Raw genomic sequence first — 17,495 nt, 5'->3', positions numbered from 1 at the left:
ATCCTTGTGAAAGTGCAGTAAGTGTGAGTGTACTCATCAAGTGGGGAATGGAGCTTAATTCCCAGCCATGGCTAGGGCCTGAATGGTCAAGCCTAGTGTGTGGACTCAGATCTTGCAAGTTGAACTGGAGTCAAGGATTGGCGCTAGGAGCCCGGAGCCAGAGGAAGATGAAGGAGCAGTCTGTTGTAGCAGCTGCCTGAGGATCCATCTAGTGCACAGACAGCTTCAGTGTCTTCTCTGAGATTAACTATTGCACCAGGACCCTGGGAGCACTGACAGTCCTGTGGTGCATGGGCCCAAACTGCTCACAACCCGTTGACTGCGGCTTGCCAGAGCTGTGGGATGGTGACATGCATGCGGCAGGTGCTCAGAACTGGCAGACCCAGGTTCTAGACCTGTGGCTCTTCATACTTCCATCTGGAAAGTCTTGTTTAATAATTACTTCTGTCTCAAGCATTCTAGAATATCTACCTTGAGGCTTTTCTCTTGGTCTTGTTCCACTGCCTTTCTGCTATGCTTAGAGATCCGCTGTCTAAATGCTAGTCAATGAAATAGGAGTTTATCTGTAGGAGAAGGGTGATTATTCTCCCTCTCTTGGCAACCAGACTCAGAGTTAGTGACCTTTAAGCACAAGGACAAATTTAATTAGAAATTAGCAAAATTCCTTTTCCCCTGCATTGGTATATAGCGGACTGGACACTGGGAAAATCCCAAAGTTTCAGTTGCATCGTACTGTCAGGGCAGGTACTGGGAGGCATCTGATCTCAGCAAGCAGAGCTCTCTCAGCTGTTATCTGCACGGACCTGTATATTAATGGTGAGAAAAGTATAACAGGCTGCTTCTGCTGGTACCTTGCTGAGCTCAAGCAAGGGATCACCTTCCTGGTTTTGGAGCTGATGTGGCTAGTGTCCTGATAGAACTAGTAAATACCTTGATGGTTGATGGAGAGACTTTAGCTGGGAAGGCCTCAGTGCTGTTGTCCCTCACACACCTGGCAGTGGAAGCCGAGCAAACCCTCTACACTATAAAGAGAGGTGGACAGTCTGTGTGGCCTCTGGAGCTCTTTTGAGACACCAGAGTGTGAATTTTTTTCCATGTATTACCTAGAAAGGATGAAGATGTGACAGCTCCTGGGCCAGGTTAACTGGACAAGAGGTCAGAGGTAGAAAGTTAAGTGCCAGTCTCATCCTTACCAGACCTTGAAGAGAATGAGTCTGTTCCTGCAGGTAACACCTGAAGTTCCTTTTCCCTTCTGGCTAAATGTAAGGCCAACAGACGAAAAGTGTTGGAGGTGAGGAATCTCACTGATACCTTGGGAAGCTTGGGAGCGTATTCAGGATAAGAGTCATGGTGTGAGGAGACAACAAAAGGCAGATTGAGTTCATTCACTAATTTTAGGTTTTTAACTCTAAGTAAGACAAGGAGCAGGAATTAGCCGTGAGTGTTTAGGATTAAATTGCTCTTTCAAAGTTTCTCAAGGCTGTGATGTCCCTCACTCAAGCCGAGGAACAAGGGAATCCCTGTTTAAGGGATGAGACAGTGACAGTATCCAGTTTTATTAAACTAGAATGCAGACTACGTTTTAAAATCACTTTTACATGGTTTTTCTTCTCTTTTTCTGCAAACAAGCTGAGAGCTCTTTAGATTGCTAACAAATTTAAAGGTAACATTTCTCATTCTCTGTTCATATTTGTTTTTAAAGGTTTTAATTTTTCATCCTCGGGAAGAGAAGATGTGGATGTGAGAACACTAGGCAATGGTAAGGTTGGAATGTCCCTTAATTAAAGATATAAACCAAACAAAATGGTGTCTTGGAGCTATTCAGACATATTTTGCTGTTTGTAAAACTAGCTTGTGACACACATGCTGCTTTGAAACATCCTCTCAATAACTTTACATATTTATTTAGAGATGCAAACTGACATTATTTCATAAGAGCAGTCTGAGACAGACTAGACCCCAACGTAATCTTGTTGGCTGCACAAATAAGAACATTTAGAAATCCATAGTTCGTTATAAATGTCCTAGCTTGCATTTCCTAATTTAATCCATTTGTCATATTGTTAAATATATTGGGGTTTTTTTTTGTTTTTTGTTTTTTTTTGTTTTTTTACATAATTCTGTTTTGCATTTTTAGTTAGAAAAAAGCCTGTTATTCTTCCAAATTGATCATTTCATTTTCTGGAGGTAGCTTCTTTGATCAGTAATGCTAATACTTCCAATAGCTTTTAGCTACACTGAAACAACTGTGGTAAAAAGAGTAAAAGTTAATAATGAGGTGTACCAGACGCTGGCTAATTTGTGGTATAATTCCAGGCACTGCGTGCGTATCCTGGGATCAGCACTGGCCCAGAGCACAGAAAGTGCAGCCATTTCAACAGATGTTTAGCTGAGGGAGCTGGATTTAACGTCATCTTGCACCTGGGCATTGCTCTAGGTGACAGCAAATAAGCTAATTAACTTTTTTCTTATTTTATTTTTTAATTAGCACAGACTTGTACAAGATGTCTTCTGGGAAGCAGTAATTTGCACTTACTGATAAGACTTAGGTTTAGTAGCCAAAAAACATCCCTTGTTTCTTTCCTTCCATCTGATGGCCATGTCTCCTAAACAGTCAAACCCCATATGTGTTTGCATAAGAGAAGACACATTTTTCACACCTTCCGACCTCAATGCATAAATCCAAACATTAATTTAGAACAACATGTTTTTATGTTTTATGACTCTATACATGTTGCCAGGAAGGCCCTTTGCAATTGAGCTTGTGAATCCTCATAGAATACATTTTACTGCCAAGGAAATGAAGGAACTTCAGCAGGTAAATCATTTGCACTTCATGAAAATCATAAAGCACACGTACTTTTGTAACAGGGCAGCTTTGCTAACTGATTTCTTTTCTGACATCACAGAAAATTAATAACTCTTCAGACAAAATAAAAGTTCGAGATTTACAGCTTGTCACCAGGTCAGTAGATGTGGTCTCTGACAAGGGATTTCAAAATGGTGCTTTGGGAATTCTGCAAGCATCCTCATTTATACAACTATATAGTTATGCTTAGGTGTGATTCATTTCTTTTGTTTAGAGAGGCAATTGGACACATGAAAGAGGGGGAGGAGGAAAAGACAAAGACCTACAATGCTTTAATATGGACAGACAAAGCAATACAGAAGGAAGAGATTGCAATTCTAGATGATATGAAGGTATCTGTATTTGTCTTGCTTTTAAGAGCACCTGCCCCTTGTTAGGTATAGTATGTTTGTCTCTCTTTTTTCTCTCTGTGTTTTATTGATCATGGGTTTCTCACAACCTTGTGTTGTAGGGCCTATTGTATCCATTCTCCCATTTGCCATTCCTGTTATGTTGTTAAGGCCCCTCATTCCTACCATACAGTCACTATTGCTGTGCTTCTCCTTCACCCAAGATGACCAGTTATTAGCATCCTCGAAGGAAGATGTGTTAGACAGCAGCAAGTGCTTTTGGAGGTGGAAATCTCTCTCCCCCTCACCCCCAGGCACATTTATACTTACTGAAGATCGATGCTCTAGAGGTTGATATTTTGGCATTTGATTTAGTGGGTCTAGTATAGACCTGTAAATCGAATGCTGAGGGCAGCTCCTGTTGGGGGCCAGTACTCCTCCTTTTGCGAGAAGTAAGGGAAGCTGATAGGAGTGTTTGCTCCCATCGGCCTCCCACAGTGTAGATGTCACCAAGGCTCGGCTTGAGGTAAGCCAACTCCAGTTACATATTTTATGTAGCTGAAGTTGTGTATCTTAAGCCGACCTTCCTCGTCTAGTGTAGACCAGGCCCAAATGCCCTTCATGCCATCTCATCATTGCTAAGGGTAGAGGAGCAATACAGTGGAGATTAAAACAGAACTAGCAGTGATTACTTCTTGTTCTGTCTACCCACAGCCAAAGTTGTTTGGGAATACAGGCGGCCCCCGACTTCCAACGCGATCGGTTCCTGGGGAAGCGTTGCAAGTCGGGGACATCATAACTTGTACCTGCATTTATGATAGGTGCCATGCACCATCGTAAATGCGGGTCAAGGACGTAAGTTGGGGGGTTTCGGCCCCTTCAACACTTACAAAAATGGTCATAAGTGTGTGTGTGTGGGGGGGTCACAACTCAGGCTATCGTAAGGTGGGGGTTGCCTGTATTCACAGTAAATAAATCTACATTCAATGGCTGTGCAAAATCATGCAAGCCAAAGGTCTCTAACACAAATATTTGAAGTAAAGAGAAGGTACCCAATATGAATATGAACCATTCCAAGTGTCAGTCGATGAGGTACATTGTGTTGAGATATTCTGGCTGGTCATGTCCATTTCTGGGTTCAGGTTTTGTAGTGTTGGAACATTGCCTCGGGGTCTGATAGCATGAGCATTCTCAAATAGAGACTACCGTTATTTTACTCCAAAAGTGTGTGTTTTGGCTTGAAGCATTGAAATGCATGAGCACAATTGGTGCTCTGCTTTTTTTTATCACAATAGAAAAAGATGCTTTGCAGATCAATAGCTCTTTTTTGTAGGGAAAAGCTCTTTAAAGAAATGTGATGAAATCTTTGGTCATCTCAGCTTTGCTTTCTAATTCTTATTTGTGGAGGGTTGGATGCAGTTTAGACAAAAGCCTTTTTTTTTTTTTTTTTTTTTTTTTGAGAGAGAGTGCCCTGAGGCTCTCATTGAGTTTTGTAAATCCTGGAGTTATTCCAGCAAGAGACTATGGAGATTTCAAGGTTATTATGCTGCTGCATTTGTGGTTTCACTAGCTTGTAACTGCATGAGGATTTCCCAGTAATTCATTAAAAGATAGTTGCCCTTTTTTTCCTTTGATTTACTTGGAGGAAGACTTAAAGAAGAAAAAGAAGATTGTTCAACTACCAGAATGTATTAGTAAAATGTTGTTGTAAACACTGAAAAAGCTATATATGTGTTTGTTTTGAGTGTGCACTGTGTTGAACAGTTCTTTGTTTTAAATTCTCCCAACAGGAATTAAAGATTGATCAAAAAACCCCTCTGCGGGTTCTTCACAGAAGGCCCTTAGCTGTAAGATCTCGTGTCATTCACACCATGAAATCTGAATACATAGATGACCATCACTTCCGTCTGCGTCTGAAAACTCAGGCAGGAACGTATCCTTTACCTTCTGCATTATATATTGTAGAAATGGTGTATTGTTGTTCTGGTCATACAGGTGGTGATTTCTTCTACAAGTGCTAAAAGTTTGCTTTGAACTGAAAAATGTAAAAGTTATAAGCTCAGAAATGCAAGTGGTGTGCACTGTAACAAGAGCCCCTAATTATTTTTAAGATACAGGATAGCAGCGAACACATAGATATACTCAGATTTCAGGCCCTTTATTTATCTTAAAATGGAGAGACTCAAGCCTTTGGCATATTGCAAATTGGATAAAGATCTGTGCGTGTTATTTGCGAGGTAGGGTTTTTTTAAGCCTGTGTTTTCACTGAAGTCTTCAGTGGTGCTTTGAAAGCAGCATTTGTCTCTAAATCCGTACTATACCCTAAATACTTAGCCGTTTTTGTTTAAGTAAAGCCTTTGAATATTGATCTGATGTATCAGACACAGACTAATTTGGGTAGTAGCATTATAGAAATGCTGTGTGTTAAGAAATTCTCAGTTTTTCCTGAAAAACACTTTATATCCTCTTGGTTTTGGTTCTGATATGGGCTTCCAAACACTGCATGAATAAACATACCAAGAGTCCTATTGCAGGTTCCATTGAATCAGGAGAAAGGTTTCATTCCCTATATGTAATGGAGAGCATGGGGGAGGCTCAAGATATGTAATTAATTTGTATTTGAGAATTTGTTAGATCCTGAGTTAAGTGTATTTGGTTTTAGCTTTTAATATTTACCTAACACATAGGTTCTAATAGTCTGTTCAAGGAATGATAGCAGGATTTATTAAATAGTTACTGATAATTTTTTTAATGAAACTGTTCTAATGACTGAATATTGGTATGTTGGATGAGTTGTTGCTACTTACTGTAATGGGCTTAGAATTCAGTAAAATGTCACTATCCAGTTTGAACGAAGAATGTTAAGACTAGTTGACTATTTGATAAGCAAATGCTTATCTGATAGTCGAGTCGACCAGTCATTTTCCCCTCCCCCCCCCCTGCTGCCTCTATCAAATAGAGGCAGCAAAGGGGGAGGAAATAGGAGGTACTTGAAAGTGGCAGCACTGCACAGCTGTGTGATGCTGACCCTTTGAAACGCTGCCTCGGTGTTTCAAAGCAGCACCGCAAGGAGCTGACTCTGGGCTCCATGTGGGCGCTTCCGCTTTGAAATGCACAAGAGCCCCCACTGGGGACTCTTCTACATTTCAAAGCTGGCACGCTGCATGCAGCCTGGAGTCAGTGGGACTTCCTGCTGGCCCCAGGCTGCACATGGAATTCCGCATTCCTCCTTTGAAATGTACAAGAGCTCCCACGAGGTACATTTCAAAGACGGGATGCGGAAGTGCCTATCGACTACTCAACTAGTAAATTAATCATTAGTTAACATCCCTAGTTTGAACCAAACAAAAGCCTGGATTGTGAGGGACAATAGCTTTCAACTTTACAGCTAGATCCCAAGAGTTAAAGATGGCAACAGCTCCCACAACTGAGCTTTCCAAACACAGTGTATCTTGGATCAGGAACAGAACTAGATTTTGGTATTGCTGCTTTGTGTTCTTTGCCATATCCATTCTACATTAGTCTGCTCCGGCCACACAAGGCCCACACCCACTTTTCCTTAAGCAAGATCTAGTTACATTAAAGAGTTTGTACATGGAGACTTTGGAAGAACAAAACCCAATATTGGCTTCCTACTTAAGAGAACTGCTGACATTCTGGAGCTGGATGTGGAGGTAAATTGTTCATAATATATCAGAAGTGGCCGAACTGTGGCTTTTTTACATTTAATGTGCAACTTAGGGAGCCCCTCTGCCCTGCCCTCCCCATTCTCTGCCTACCAGACTGGTGTGGGGAGGAGAGCTCTGAGCTTCTGCCCTGCAGCAGGGGAGTGGGATAGCGGCAGCTGTTGGAAATGACTGGTGCTTGGTTGGGGAGGGGCACAGTTTAAAGGTACAGCCCCCCAACAATTTGAGTCACACATCCTCTTACCCTCAGTGGCTCCTCCCTGCAGCTCCTCTCTGTTGGCTGCTGCCTCTTTCCAGGGCCGCAGCTCCCAGCTTGCCAGCCCCAGGAACTGCTATGCAGGAATGGGGCCTGGCAACACCCCAACACCTGGCAACACCCCAAGCCTTAGCAAAAATGGGGGGGAGGGGATGTGAATGACCCCATGTCACCTCCTCCTTCCCCATTCCTTCCAGTTTCCGCCCTCCCTGGAAGGTAGCTCTCAGGGTGCTGAAGCTCTGAGACAGCCCCATGGAGAAAGAGGAAGCCCAGAGCCCTAGTAGGCACCTCCCGCAGGGCTCAACCCCAGCCGGTGTGCTCTGGTTCTCCATCTTCTGAAGGTTTTCACATACAGGTTAGGGGGTCAGTTAAGTTTGGCCACCCCTAACATATATCCTGTCTTGATGTCAGCAAAGCAATTGCATTTCAAAGGGTTTTGTCTCTACATGACAGATAATCCAGAATAAAGCACAGTATGAATTTAGAGCAGATGAACTACTGCAAAATGCCTTAAGTTACTTTGGAATAAGACCGTCTTATTCCAAAGTAAGAGAAGTCACAGATGGAGTTAATCAGGGATAAGTATTTTGGAATTTCTCCTTAGGTAGACGAGCCCTAAAACTGTAGTATAAACTTTATTGCTCTGGCCTAATTAACAATCCTTACTGTCGTTAATGCAACATATATTAATACAAAATAATCATTGAGTTTTAAATACATCATCAAGCCATATGCTCTACTAGATGTACTCCACTGACCTCGTCAGGGCTCATCGTGGGAGCAGGAGTCTGCTTACCTGGAGAAGGGTCTCCTGGACAGCATGTGATTGTTTAAACTCTGGCTTTATAATGTTCATCAGTGCATGGGGGAGTGCAGCTCTGCATATTATGTGCATCATGCCTTCTCCTTTTAAGAGAACTTCTGAGAAGTGGGTCTGGATCAGAAATAAGAATAAAGTGGCCTTTTCTATCAGTGCCATTGATTCAAATGCAGCATTGAATAACATTTGATTGAGGCGGTAGTCTCAGTTTGGTTTCTAATTGACACCTCTCCATATTACAGTCTCACTATCCCAATGGCAAATGACCAAATGGGCATGAAGACTAAATTTTTCTTGTACCAAAAGATATTCTCTGCGAATCAGAAATTAAACACATTGGTAGGACAGAGCACTGGAGGAAGCCTGGGCTGATTTAGATCTCAGGATGGAGGGAAATTTTTGCAAGTATTAAAAATCAGGCATGATCACTCATTTCACGTTAAAAAAGAAAATAAGGAACTAGAAAATAGGGATGTGAAGGTTAACTAGTTAACTGGTTCCGGTTAACTGGTGGGGGCTGGAACAGCTCCCCACCTGCCAAGGGTAGGGGGCTGCTCCAGCCCTCTGGGGGTCCACAACAGAAAGACTTAAATTACTTGATCCTAAATTCTTTAGCTTTTGTCACAGAATAAGCGCACAGAATCGTCAGTTTGAAATGCTGATTAGAAATCCTTTAAATTATGAACAAATTCCTGACATCACTGAAATCAGCAATAGTTCGGCTGCTGCCTATAGTGCAGCCAGGACTTCACCCATCCATGTGTGAAGAACTGCACACATTGTGCTACAAATGATCATTTCTTTTTCCTTCTGCTGTCATAATCTATATTGTAAGCTAGCTGCATGTATTTTAATGTTTAGTGATTTATTTATGAAAAAGATGGACTAAAATAAGGTCTTTAGTGTTTGGAATTTCAAATAGAATCACTGAAATATTATTGTAAAAAAATTCTTGATACCATAGGGATTCTGCTTTCCTAATATTTTAACTGCAAAGTTCAGTTATGCACTGCACAGGCCTGAATTTAATATTGAACTAAATGGCTCCAGTTTAAAACATTTTTTGAAATATGAAACAGCCAGCATCAGGATTTCCTCTTTGCTAACTGTATTCCTGCAAAGGGGAATGGGTGAGGAGAAAGAACCTACAGACAACTGCTGAACACGAGCTAGACTGCTAATGCTAGCCTGCAGTTGCTAAGCATTGCTCTCACGCTGAATGGTGTCAGTGCAATTATGGCACACACCTATGAAAGATGTCTGGGGACTGGAAAATAATTAGTCATTTTACTAATAATGGGTTTTCTCTTAGCCCAAGAACCTAATCTTTTTATGAAGATGTAGATTAGGTAAGGAGTAGGTATGATTAATTTAGGCAATCTTGAAGCCAGGGTGTTTAACGTGCCATCATTGTGACCCCAGTTTGACAAATGCCTGATGCTTCATTAGTGAGGGCTGTACTGCCTTGGGAGCACAGCTGGCAACAAGTTTACACCCAAAGGGAATTGGCAGTGGGGCCTCTGTGAGGCCAGGGGAAAAAGATAATCCAGGTTCCATTAATTGTTAGACTTGCTGCTAATAAAGTATATGTCAAATATGATTTGTGCATTTTGACCAGAAGTAATCATGACTGTTAATTATCTGACCTACATAAAAGCAGCCATTTTATTTTTTGAAGGAACTATCCAAACTCAGGAGGCATATTTGGGGAGGGATCAGACTATACTCAAACCCATCCTACCGTTCCAAACTTTGTCTTCACTCCTGTAATGCCTGGATATTTTTGCTGTACTGATCAGCATTAACAGCAGCTATTAATCCCATTTAACTCACCCTGATCAGCCCGAACTATTATTTAGAGCTGGCTGGCTCCAGACTCAGGCCAACATCACTGTATTAGGTAACACTTAGAAAAGCCTAATGTAAACTGTAAAGGTTAAAAGCTTATACTGCAGAAACTTACGGGCCCTCAGAGAAAAGCAAACATACCATGCCACTGTGTACTGGCTTAGTCCCTCTTTCCCTTGTGCTATGCTGCTTTGCCACATCTTTTTGAGAATTTGTGCCTTTCTGGTACTAAAATTACTCTTTTGTTCATGCACAATAAGTGCTTAAGGCAAATCTGAAACACCAGCTCTCCTGATCTTGTGATTTTATTTTCCACTCTATCCCTCTCTCTTTTAGTCTGTGGATGTTGATTGGCCTCCAAGCCTGAATGATTAGAGTCCTTCAAGTTGGGAAGAACAAGAGTGACTCGACTGTTATCAGAAGCTGACAATGGATTGAACTGTGTACTGTATGATAACTTGTTTATCCCCTGCAAAATATTTTCATTGATATTTGGATCATGTTGATCTGTCAGGGTTTTTTTTAATTGGCTGAAAAACTCAGGATCAGTTGATGCTTGATCAATTAATTTACAGCCTTATTGTAAATAAATTACAGCCCTGTGCAAAGGGGTCTTTGACAGGCCGATATATTAAGAGCAGTAAATGTTTTCTTTTTAAAACAATTATTTAGCAAGATGTCCAAATCCTGATCTTTGCAAGATATACAAAATATGCTTTCCTGAATACTGTTTGAAACCCTTTGAATGAAAAGAGAAGTTCCCCTCCATCAAACCACACATACCATATGTCATCTAATTTTGTTCCCAACCAAAAAAAAGTCAAAGCATGTTTGTATCCGATACCATAAGCATAATTTTCTTATCTAGATATTTGTAAAACTTCCCAGATCAGCTGTCTAAGAGCCTGATTGTAAGTATGCCAAAGACTATTCATGTAAATAATTGTCAGGATTAGATCCTAAGCAATCAGTTGTAGATTGCTAATATTGAATTCTGAAATCAATGGGGTGCTCCAAATGTGAAATACTGTTCAGCATGAGTAGGAACAGCTGAATCTGGCCTCCAATATTGTTCCAATATATGTACTAGTGCTGGTTGGAGTTTTGACTATTTGGGGGGTGGGGAAAACTGAAAACTTTAAACACAAAAAATGCAGGTGAGAAATGTAGGTGATGCCTTATGGGATTTGTAGCTCAGGTACGTCATATTCCTATTCTCTTCAGAGTCAGTGTCCAGTGTACATCACCCATGTCTGTCTTCTTCCTGAGCTCCCACGTGCAGCATGAGAGACACAGTCTGGCTGGGGAACCCACTACATGCAGGAGAGTGGGGGCATAAGGCGCCCAGTTCTTTAATGTACCATAGTGGCATTACCGAGTAGAAATATTTGAAGGTTTTCTTGACAAAAGTTGGAAATTTCTACTAAAAGCAGGCAATTTTTTTTTGTTGGAAAAGCGAATCTATTTGAAAACTCAACTTCCCATCACAAAAACAGTTTTAATTGAATTGGTTTAATTTCATTTCATTGTGCTTCTTATTTAGTATAATACAGGCAGGTCCAAGTTCCATTAGGAAAGAATTGTAAAAGTGGAAACATGTTTATGTTGCATTTTGCATGGTTTACACCATGTCCTACTTCCTATGCAAAAAGAGCAAGACAAATAGAAAGTTCTAAGTCATGACAGAATTGTAACATCAAGTATATAAAAGGTGTAATCTAAAGAAAGACAAGTAATTCACTAGCCATGTGGCTCTAGGCCAGCAGTAGGTATTGGAATGGTAAGTCTGTAGTATAGCTAATTTTCTGTCAGTTTTTGTCAGCAAAAACATTTGAGGCCTGTCTGCGCTGCCAGTGATGAATCACAATGCCCAACTTTGCCACTGTAGCTGCAGCTAAAATATATAGAAGAATATGGAAACCTGTGTATAAATTAAGTAGTCCATACTTTAATATGTAAGTGTAAAATGGCCTCATGTTGTTCTCATTTAATCAGAAATGATCAGGACTCTCTTAAAATATGTCTAGCTATATTTGATAAAAATCTAGACTTCCATGTGAGTGCCTCCATAGAACTGTTTCTGCTCCTATGAAGCCTAGAGAAATGAATGATACAGATGCAGGAAGAAATTGAAGGAATTTGGAATTAGTGAAGAGGCTGTTTCTGCGGGTACGTCTACACTGCAGAGAAGATCGAAGCTGCCACTGTTGATCTTCCAGGGTTCAAATTAGCAAGTCTAGTTAAGACAGCTAATTCGAACTGAGAAGGGCACTCCAGTCGATGTCAGTAGTCCTGCTTTCCTGCAGAGTAAGGGAAGTTGAAGGGAAAGTGTTCTTCCTTTGACTTCCTGCAGCATGGACAGCATCAAAAGTCGAGTTAAGGCACTTTAACTTCAGTTACACAATTAATGTAGCTGAAATTGCGTAACTTAATTTGACTTTGTCACATAGCATAGACATTGCCTGGTATATTTCTGACTCACTCAGGGTTTCTCCAGTCAGTACTATTATTTATGTGGTGGTGACGAGGCAGGAGGGGTGGACTGCATAGATTTCAGCATGACAAGCTGCGTTTTGTCAGCTTCCACTGTAGAGCCAGGTCTCAGTGGCTGTAGCTCTGCTAACGTCAAGTGAGCTCTGAGGTGCTTGTATGGAATATTCATAGTAAGATGCCCATCTATGCAACCATCGTATGATGTTCAGTGGCTATGTAGTGAAAGCAATCACAGAAAACACAAAATGCTAAAAAGCTAATGTAATTTGTTTTGCGCTGTTAAAATCCATAAGTTTAACAAGAAAATAAACCCTTCTCTCTTTCAGCCTGTCTGTTTGTAATTTACATTGCAGAACTGGAACCAAAATTAATACTTTTGTTTTATTTTTTTTAAACCTACATAACTTTACTCTTTCAAATAGCATTAGTGAATTAATGTGATGGCTTATATGAATAAAGAAACTTATCCGATCAGAAATGTAACATACTGAATGGAACTATGCAAGGATAGAAACAAAAGATGTTTCATACATTACAACTTTTCAGCCCCAGACAAGTTGCTGTGTATAAGGAGTTAACATTGACTAACAATGAACTTTAGGCATCACTAAAATTATTCACTCCCTCGTCTGTCCTAAACTTACCTTTCTCAACAAAAACAGAACTGTTTAGAACTGGCTCGATGCTAGATGGAAAATAGGTTTTTTTATTCTGTTAGTCTAAAGTGAGGTACTAGTGTCCCTCAAAGATTATAGGAAGTAGGGTACCCAGTAAGCAAATTCATATTAAGCCCTATTCTGAACGTCCTGACACTTGAGTACTGTTACGTTTAATTCAACAACACAAGGTGTTGCAGGATCAACTCACATAATGCAGAAGGAAAAGATATGTTAAAATAACAAGGGTGTGTAATATGTGGCTATTCACTACAGCTTGAACCTCACTGGTCCAGCATGATTTTAGTTAACCAGATAGATGTCCACTAATCATGGGTGTGGCCAAGTCTTCCATGGTCCCATAAAGTTTGTTTACAGCCACCATTCCTGGCTCTCAGGGTTCTATGCTGTTATTTACCTCTAATTTACCTCTAAATATCTCCTGAGAGTCTAGTAAGCAGAGGAAGTGTTGGTAATGCTGCTAGACAATATTGACTGCCCGTGGTTCTGCAAATTCTCTGGTTTGGCATCCATCAGGTCTCAAGGGTGCTGGACTAGATAGTTTCAACCTGTACTGTAATAAAAATGTCCCCTGGTCCTTACACTTCAAACAACAGCTGCCCTCCAAAACTCAGGCTTCTTCAAGGTGTCAAGTAGGGTACTCAGTAACTGAGCCCCTGCCAAAAAATAGGCCTTTGGCCTTGTCTACACAGAGATTTTGTGCTGATCTAATTACATTGGTAGAGTTAGTTAAGGTATTCATTCTTATAGCTATACCAACAAACACATCTTTACACCAGTGCCTCCACACTGGGCAGGGAGAGGATGCACAGATTTTAATAAATCTGTTTTTCTATCCATTTAGCCAGTCAGCGCAAAAACTATGTAGAGATGCTAAGAGTATAAATTGCTTTAGGTTTACCACTTGCCAACAATCAACAACAGTGGGAAATGCCTTAAAAACAAATTTCCTAATATGAACAAAAGCGGTTTCTTTCAAGCTGATTTAAGCTTTCGGGGCCTGCCAGGAGTCATCCTTCCTTACAGGCAGGAATAGCTTCATTTAAGTCAAGTGGCTGGAAGGGCTAAGTAAGTGTTAAGATCAGATCTTTATGTCCCCTAATGTTCTTGAATTGTCTATGGGAATAAAGTATAAACACAAACCAGCTTGGAGCCAAAAAAGAAAACAGAGGTGAATTAAAATATTTAATTATACAGAATACAACAAAATGTACCCAATAATTTTTAAAGTAAAAAAATTTCTAGAATGTTGACATTTAAAACAGTAAGTGAACTGAGAACTTTAAAGAAATTGAACAGACATTTCAAGCTTTATTCTGAGCTCTATGTTTGTTTCCTCAGTCAGGCTCTGTTTGCTTATAAATAACATGAAAAATGTTGCTTGGTCCCTTGACTTATTTTAAAACTATTTAAAAAATGCTGTAGACTTGTACAGTGCAGCGCCTTTCATGTTAGATTTATAGGAAGCACCTGTCCAACTTCAAGTGTGTATATATAATACAATTCAAAAACATCTGCAGAAATTCATACACAATCTTGCCCTGTACTGAGCATTACGATTGAAGGCGCATAGTCACCTATGCCAGTGGTTTTCAACCTTTCTTCGTTTGTGGGACACCTAAAACATTTTGAAGGGATCCATACCCTTTAAATTATTGTTCTGAATGAGATTTATTATTGCATCTGGGAGTTAACGAGATCTGTTCTCCAGTCAATTAAGCTGCCAGATGGCAATATTGACTCATACGAGTTTTTAAAAGTTTAGTGATGTCTTTGCCAGTCAATAAGACTGAATAGCTTAAAAAAAAGTGAATGAATCAGATTAGAGAACTTTTTTTGGATGAAAACAAAATCTCAAAACCTAACAACATACAGAAATATGAACATTATGGGCTAGATCCTTACATGTGCCTGAGTTATGCTTGATAACCCATGGAGCTAAGGGGGTAAAGCATAGCCCCTGATTTGGGGGGTGTAGATGGGGTTCCTAATTAGCACTGAGTGGAACACCTCTGCAAGGCCAGTGCAAAATATGCTTTGGCCACACATTCTCCCTCCCCCCATGATTCCTGAAGCAAAAGTAGAAAGTATAGAGGTTGCTGTGGTAGCTTTGTGTCAGCCAGAATTCTTCCATGCAAGGAGATTCTCAATTGTTTTAGTTTGGAAAGCCAGCTTCTTGACAACCCAAAGTCATCTGACCTATTTTATGTAATTCATAATAAACACATATAACCCCCCAAAGTGTATTCCTTACAGTACCAAAACCATGCTACCATTCATAAAGCATCCAGTACTTTATAGTAAAAAAAAAACAAAAAAACACAAAAAACTACTCTGAGACGAGTGCAAAATGGTTTTCTCCTTTGTTCAATAATTCATGTCACGCCATAGCTGCACTATTTAAGAACTCCAGCGAAAATTGTAATATTTTTAAATAGACCTAACAATGACATAGTCATTACCCTTTAAGAATAAATTTGCTTTCCAAGCAAATGGAATAAACATATAAATGTGAAAAAGGTCAGTGCATAAGCTAAGTTTAGCAATAAAAAATGTACATACATACATACATATATATATATAAAAAAATGTTGAGATAGCGCTTACCCAAAAAGATTGGGTAAAAATAAAATATTAAGAAAATTACATAGACCATTGCTGAGTACCTGTAGGACAATTCCTAGTTCTGTAAGGAGAAACAACTGTTTGTTTTTGTTTCCAACTATTTGAATTATATAATCTTGGCTGCTCTGAAGATACCAGTTTTCCATGGGTGAGTTTCCACTGAGAGCAGGAGGTCTTTAGCGCTTAGCAATTGCTTCTCTACCCATTTCCAACAATGTAAAAAAATGAGATTGTTTTGGTGTACAAAATTCCCAAACTCTATTCCCTAACACTGCCTTTAATGTGGCATCCAACCCTTGATCAGCCACCCGAATTTATAGAATGAAATTGTGCATAGTAGATTGCTCTAAGGAACATTCTGAGAGGAAAAGTTAAGCTTCCATGGCAGTAACTGTGAATACCAGTATTCCATTGCATATCAATTGTTTGTTGTCCGTCTTTGGCCATTAGAGAAACTTGGATACTGTTTTTCAGACTGACAGCAAAACAAACTCACTGGTTGAAATTCTGCAATAAAGCTTCCAAAGGGACTCCAAAGGTGCTAAAATACTCTTCACCTTCGGTCCCATCTGTATAGTACTGGCTATTGGAAGAACTATTTTGATTATTCTGAATAAGATTGCTGGGTGAGCTTGATTCATTCACAGTTTGAGGGTCTAAGAAACCAAAACCTGCTGAATGAAATGCATTGGACTGTGAACTAAAAGATGAGCTACAAGAAGCTGCTAAAGATGTACTGTTAGAAGGTACTTGATGGATTTGCCTCCTGTGATCACTTGGATTTAAAACTTGATTAAATGATGCCTTTTCTACATTCAGGCTCATGCATCCTATTTCATCAGTCTCCATGTTATCTATGCAGGGAGCTGTGACGCTTATGGTGTGAACCTGATGCATAATGCTGCTATCAGAGACATTCTGCATGTCTTGCTGTGACATCGATGATGTTCCTAACCCATTTGTGCTGGTGAAATTTCTATAGAAGTCTATTTCCTTCTGATCAGTCCAGTTCAGAACGTTATCATGAAGAGCTGAAAGAGAACTGTTGTTTTGTGGGTTAGGGTGAAGAGCATCCATCACAAAACTGTTTGGTGGGTGTGTATTAACTGTGTTGCCTGATGAAGGGGAACACAGGGAATGCCAACATGAAGTAAGATCTTCATCATGCTTAACCTGTCCCATGGCCTGCACATTTGTAGACAGATGTGGGTTTGGATTTGAATTGCATGTGGGTGAGGAATAGTAAGACTGAATTTGACTGGTGCTTACAGGAGTTCTCTGCAGAGGCATAATCGGTGCAGTTTGAGAAAATATAGTTGGTTCTGTGAAAAGAAATGAGTTCTTAATTAATGCATGGAAATGACAAGAAGGAAAGACATGACAGGCAGTTCAAATGGTCAAGCCTGCCAGAGTAATACTGCAAAAGCACAATGCTCAGGCTTAATTTTAAGCATATGTACAATCCCACTGATATCCAGGAGATGATTCATGGGCTTGCTGTGCTGGATCAGGCCACAATGCTCAGCATCTTGCAGTATGAACCCTCACTGTCCAACCTGCAGTTGGACTGGCTGTACACATCACCATTCTTTACTTGAAACATGGAAGCTAGAGATGCTTACAATAAAAATATGGAGGGCTTTGTGGTTGTATAAAATGTACTTGCTGTGTCTCAGGGCATGTGTGCTCTGCATCTGGGAGCAAGCATCCAGCTGTATCCACAGACTGGTGATAGTGAGGCTCATGCTAGTGCTCTAACACAGCTGTCTAGATGCAGCTTTGACCTTGTAGGTTGGCTGGAGCTCAGGAGCCAAAGCTCATTTTGCCCAGTCCCCACAGGCTTCTGAACCCCAGCTGGGGCCAGTGCTCTTGTTGGGAGGGAAAAGGACTCC

General features: G+C 40.3%; 2 protein-coding genes across 6 annotated transcripts in view; one reads left to right on the top strand and one right to left on the bottom strand.

Annotated features, from left to right (window-relative positions):
* The window catches only part of PUS10 (pseudouridine synthase 10), a 67,024-nt gene extending 51,717 nt beyond the window's left edge, over positions 1–15,307 (top strand). For all 4 annotated transcript variants that reach the window (XM_006122158.5, XM_006122157.4, XM_089777523.1 and 1 more), the window contains exons 12-18: positions 1,703–1,759; positions 2,742–2,818; positions 2,910–2,965; positions 3,084–3,201; positions 4,989–5,131; positions 6,773–6,872; positions 10,145–15,307. In XM_006122158.5, coding sequence (XP_006122220.1) covers positions 1,703–1,759; positions 2,742–2,818; positions 2,910–2,965; positions 3,084–3,201; positions 4,989–5,131; positions 6,773–6,872; positions 10,145–10,183 — 590 coding nt within the window. In that variant the 3' untranslated portion in view covers positions 10,184–15,307. The remainder of the gene's footprint in view (positions 1–1,702; positions 1,760–2,741; positions 2,819–2,909; positions 2,966–3,083; positions 3,202–4,988; positions 5,132–6,772; positions 6,873–10,144) is intronic.
* Positions 15,282–17,495, bottom strand: part of REL (REL proto-oncogene, NF-kB subunit) — a 52,860-nt gene continuing 50,646 nt past the window's right edge. For both annotated transcript variants that reach the window (XM_025184195.3, XM_006122177.5), the window contains one exon: positions 15,282–16,925. In XM_025184195.3, the coding sequence (XP_025039980.1) occupies positions 16,096–16,925 (830 nt within the window). In that variant the 3' untranslated portion in view covers positions 15,282–16,095. The remainder of the gene's footprint in view (positions 16,926–17,495) is intronic.

The sequence above is a fragment of the Pelodiscus sinensis genome, chromosome 3 (genome assembly GCF_052426305.1).
Source record: "Pelodiscus sinensis isolate ZL-2025 chromosome 3, ASM5242630v1, whole genome shotgun sequence".
In the NCBI taxonomy this organism is placed as follows: domain Eukaryota; kingdom Metazoa; phylum Chordata; order Testudines; family Trionychidae; genus Pelodiscus; species Pelodiscus sinensis.
Note: the sequence above shows the minus strand (reverse complement) of the source record. Positions and strands in the feature narration are given on the sequence as shown.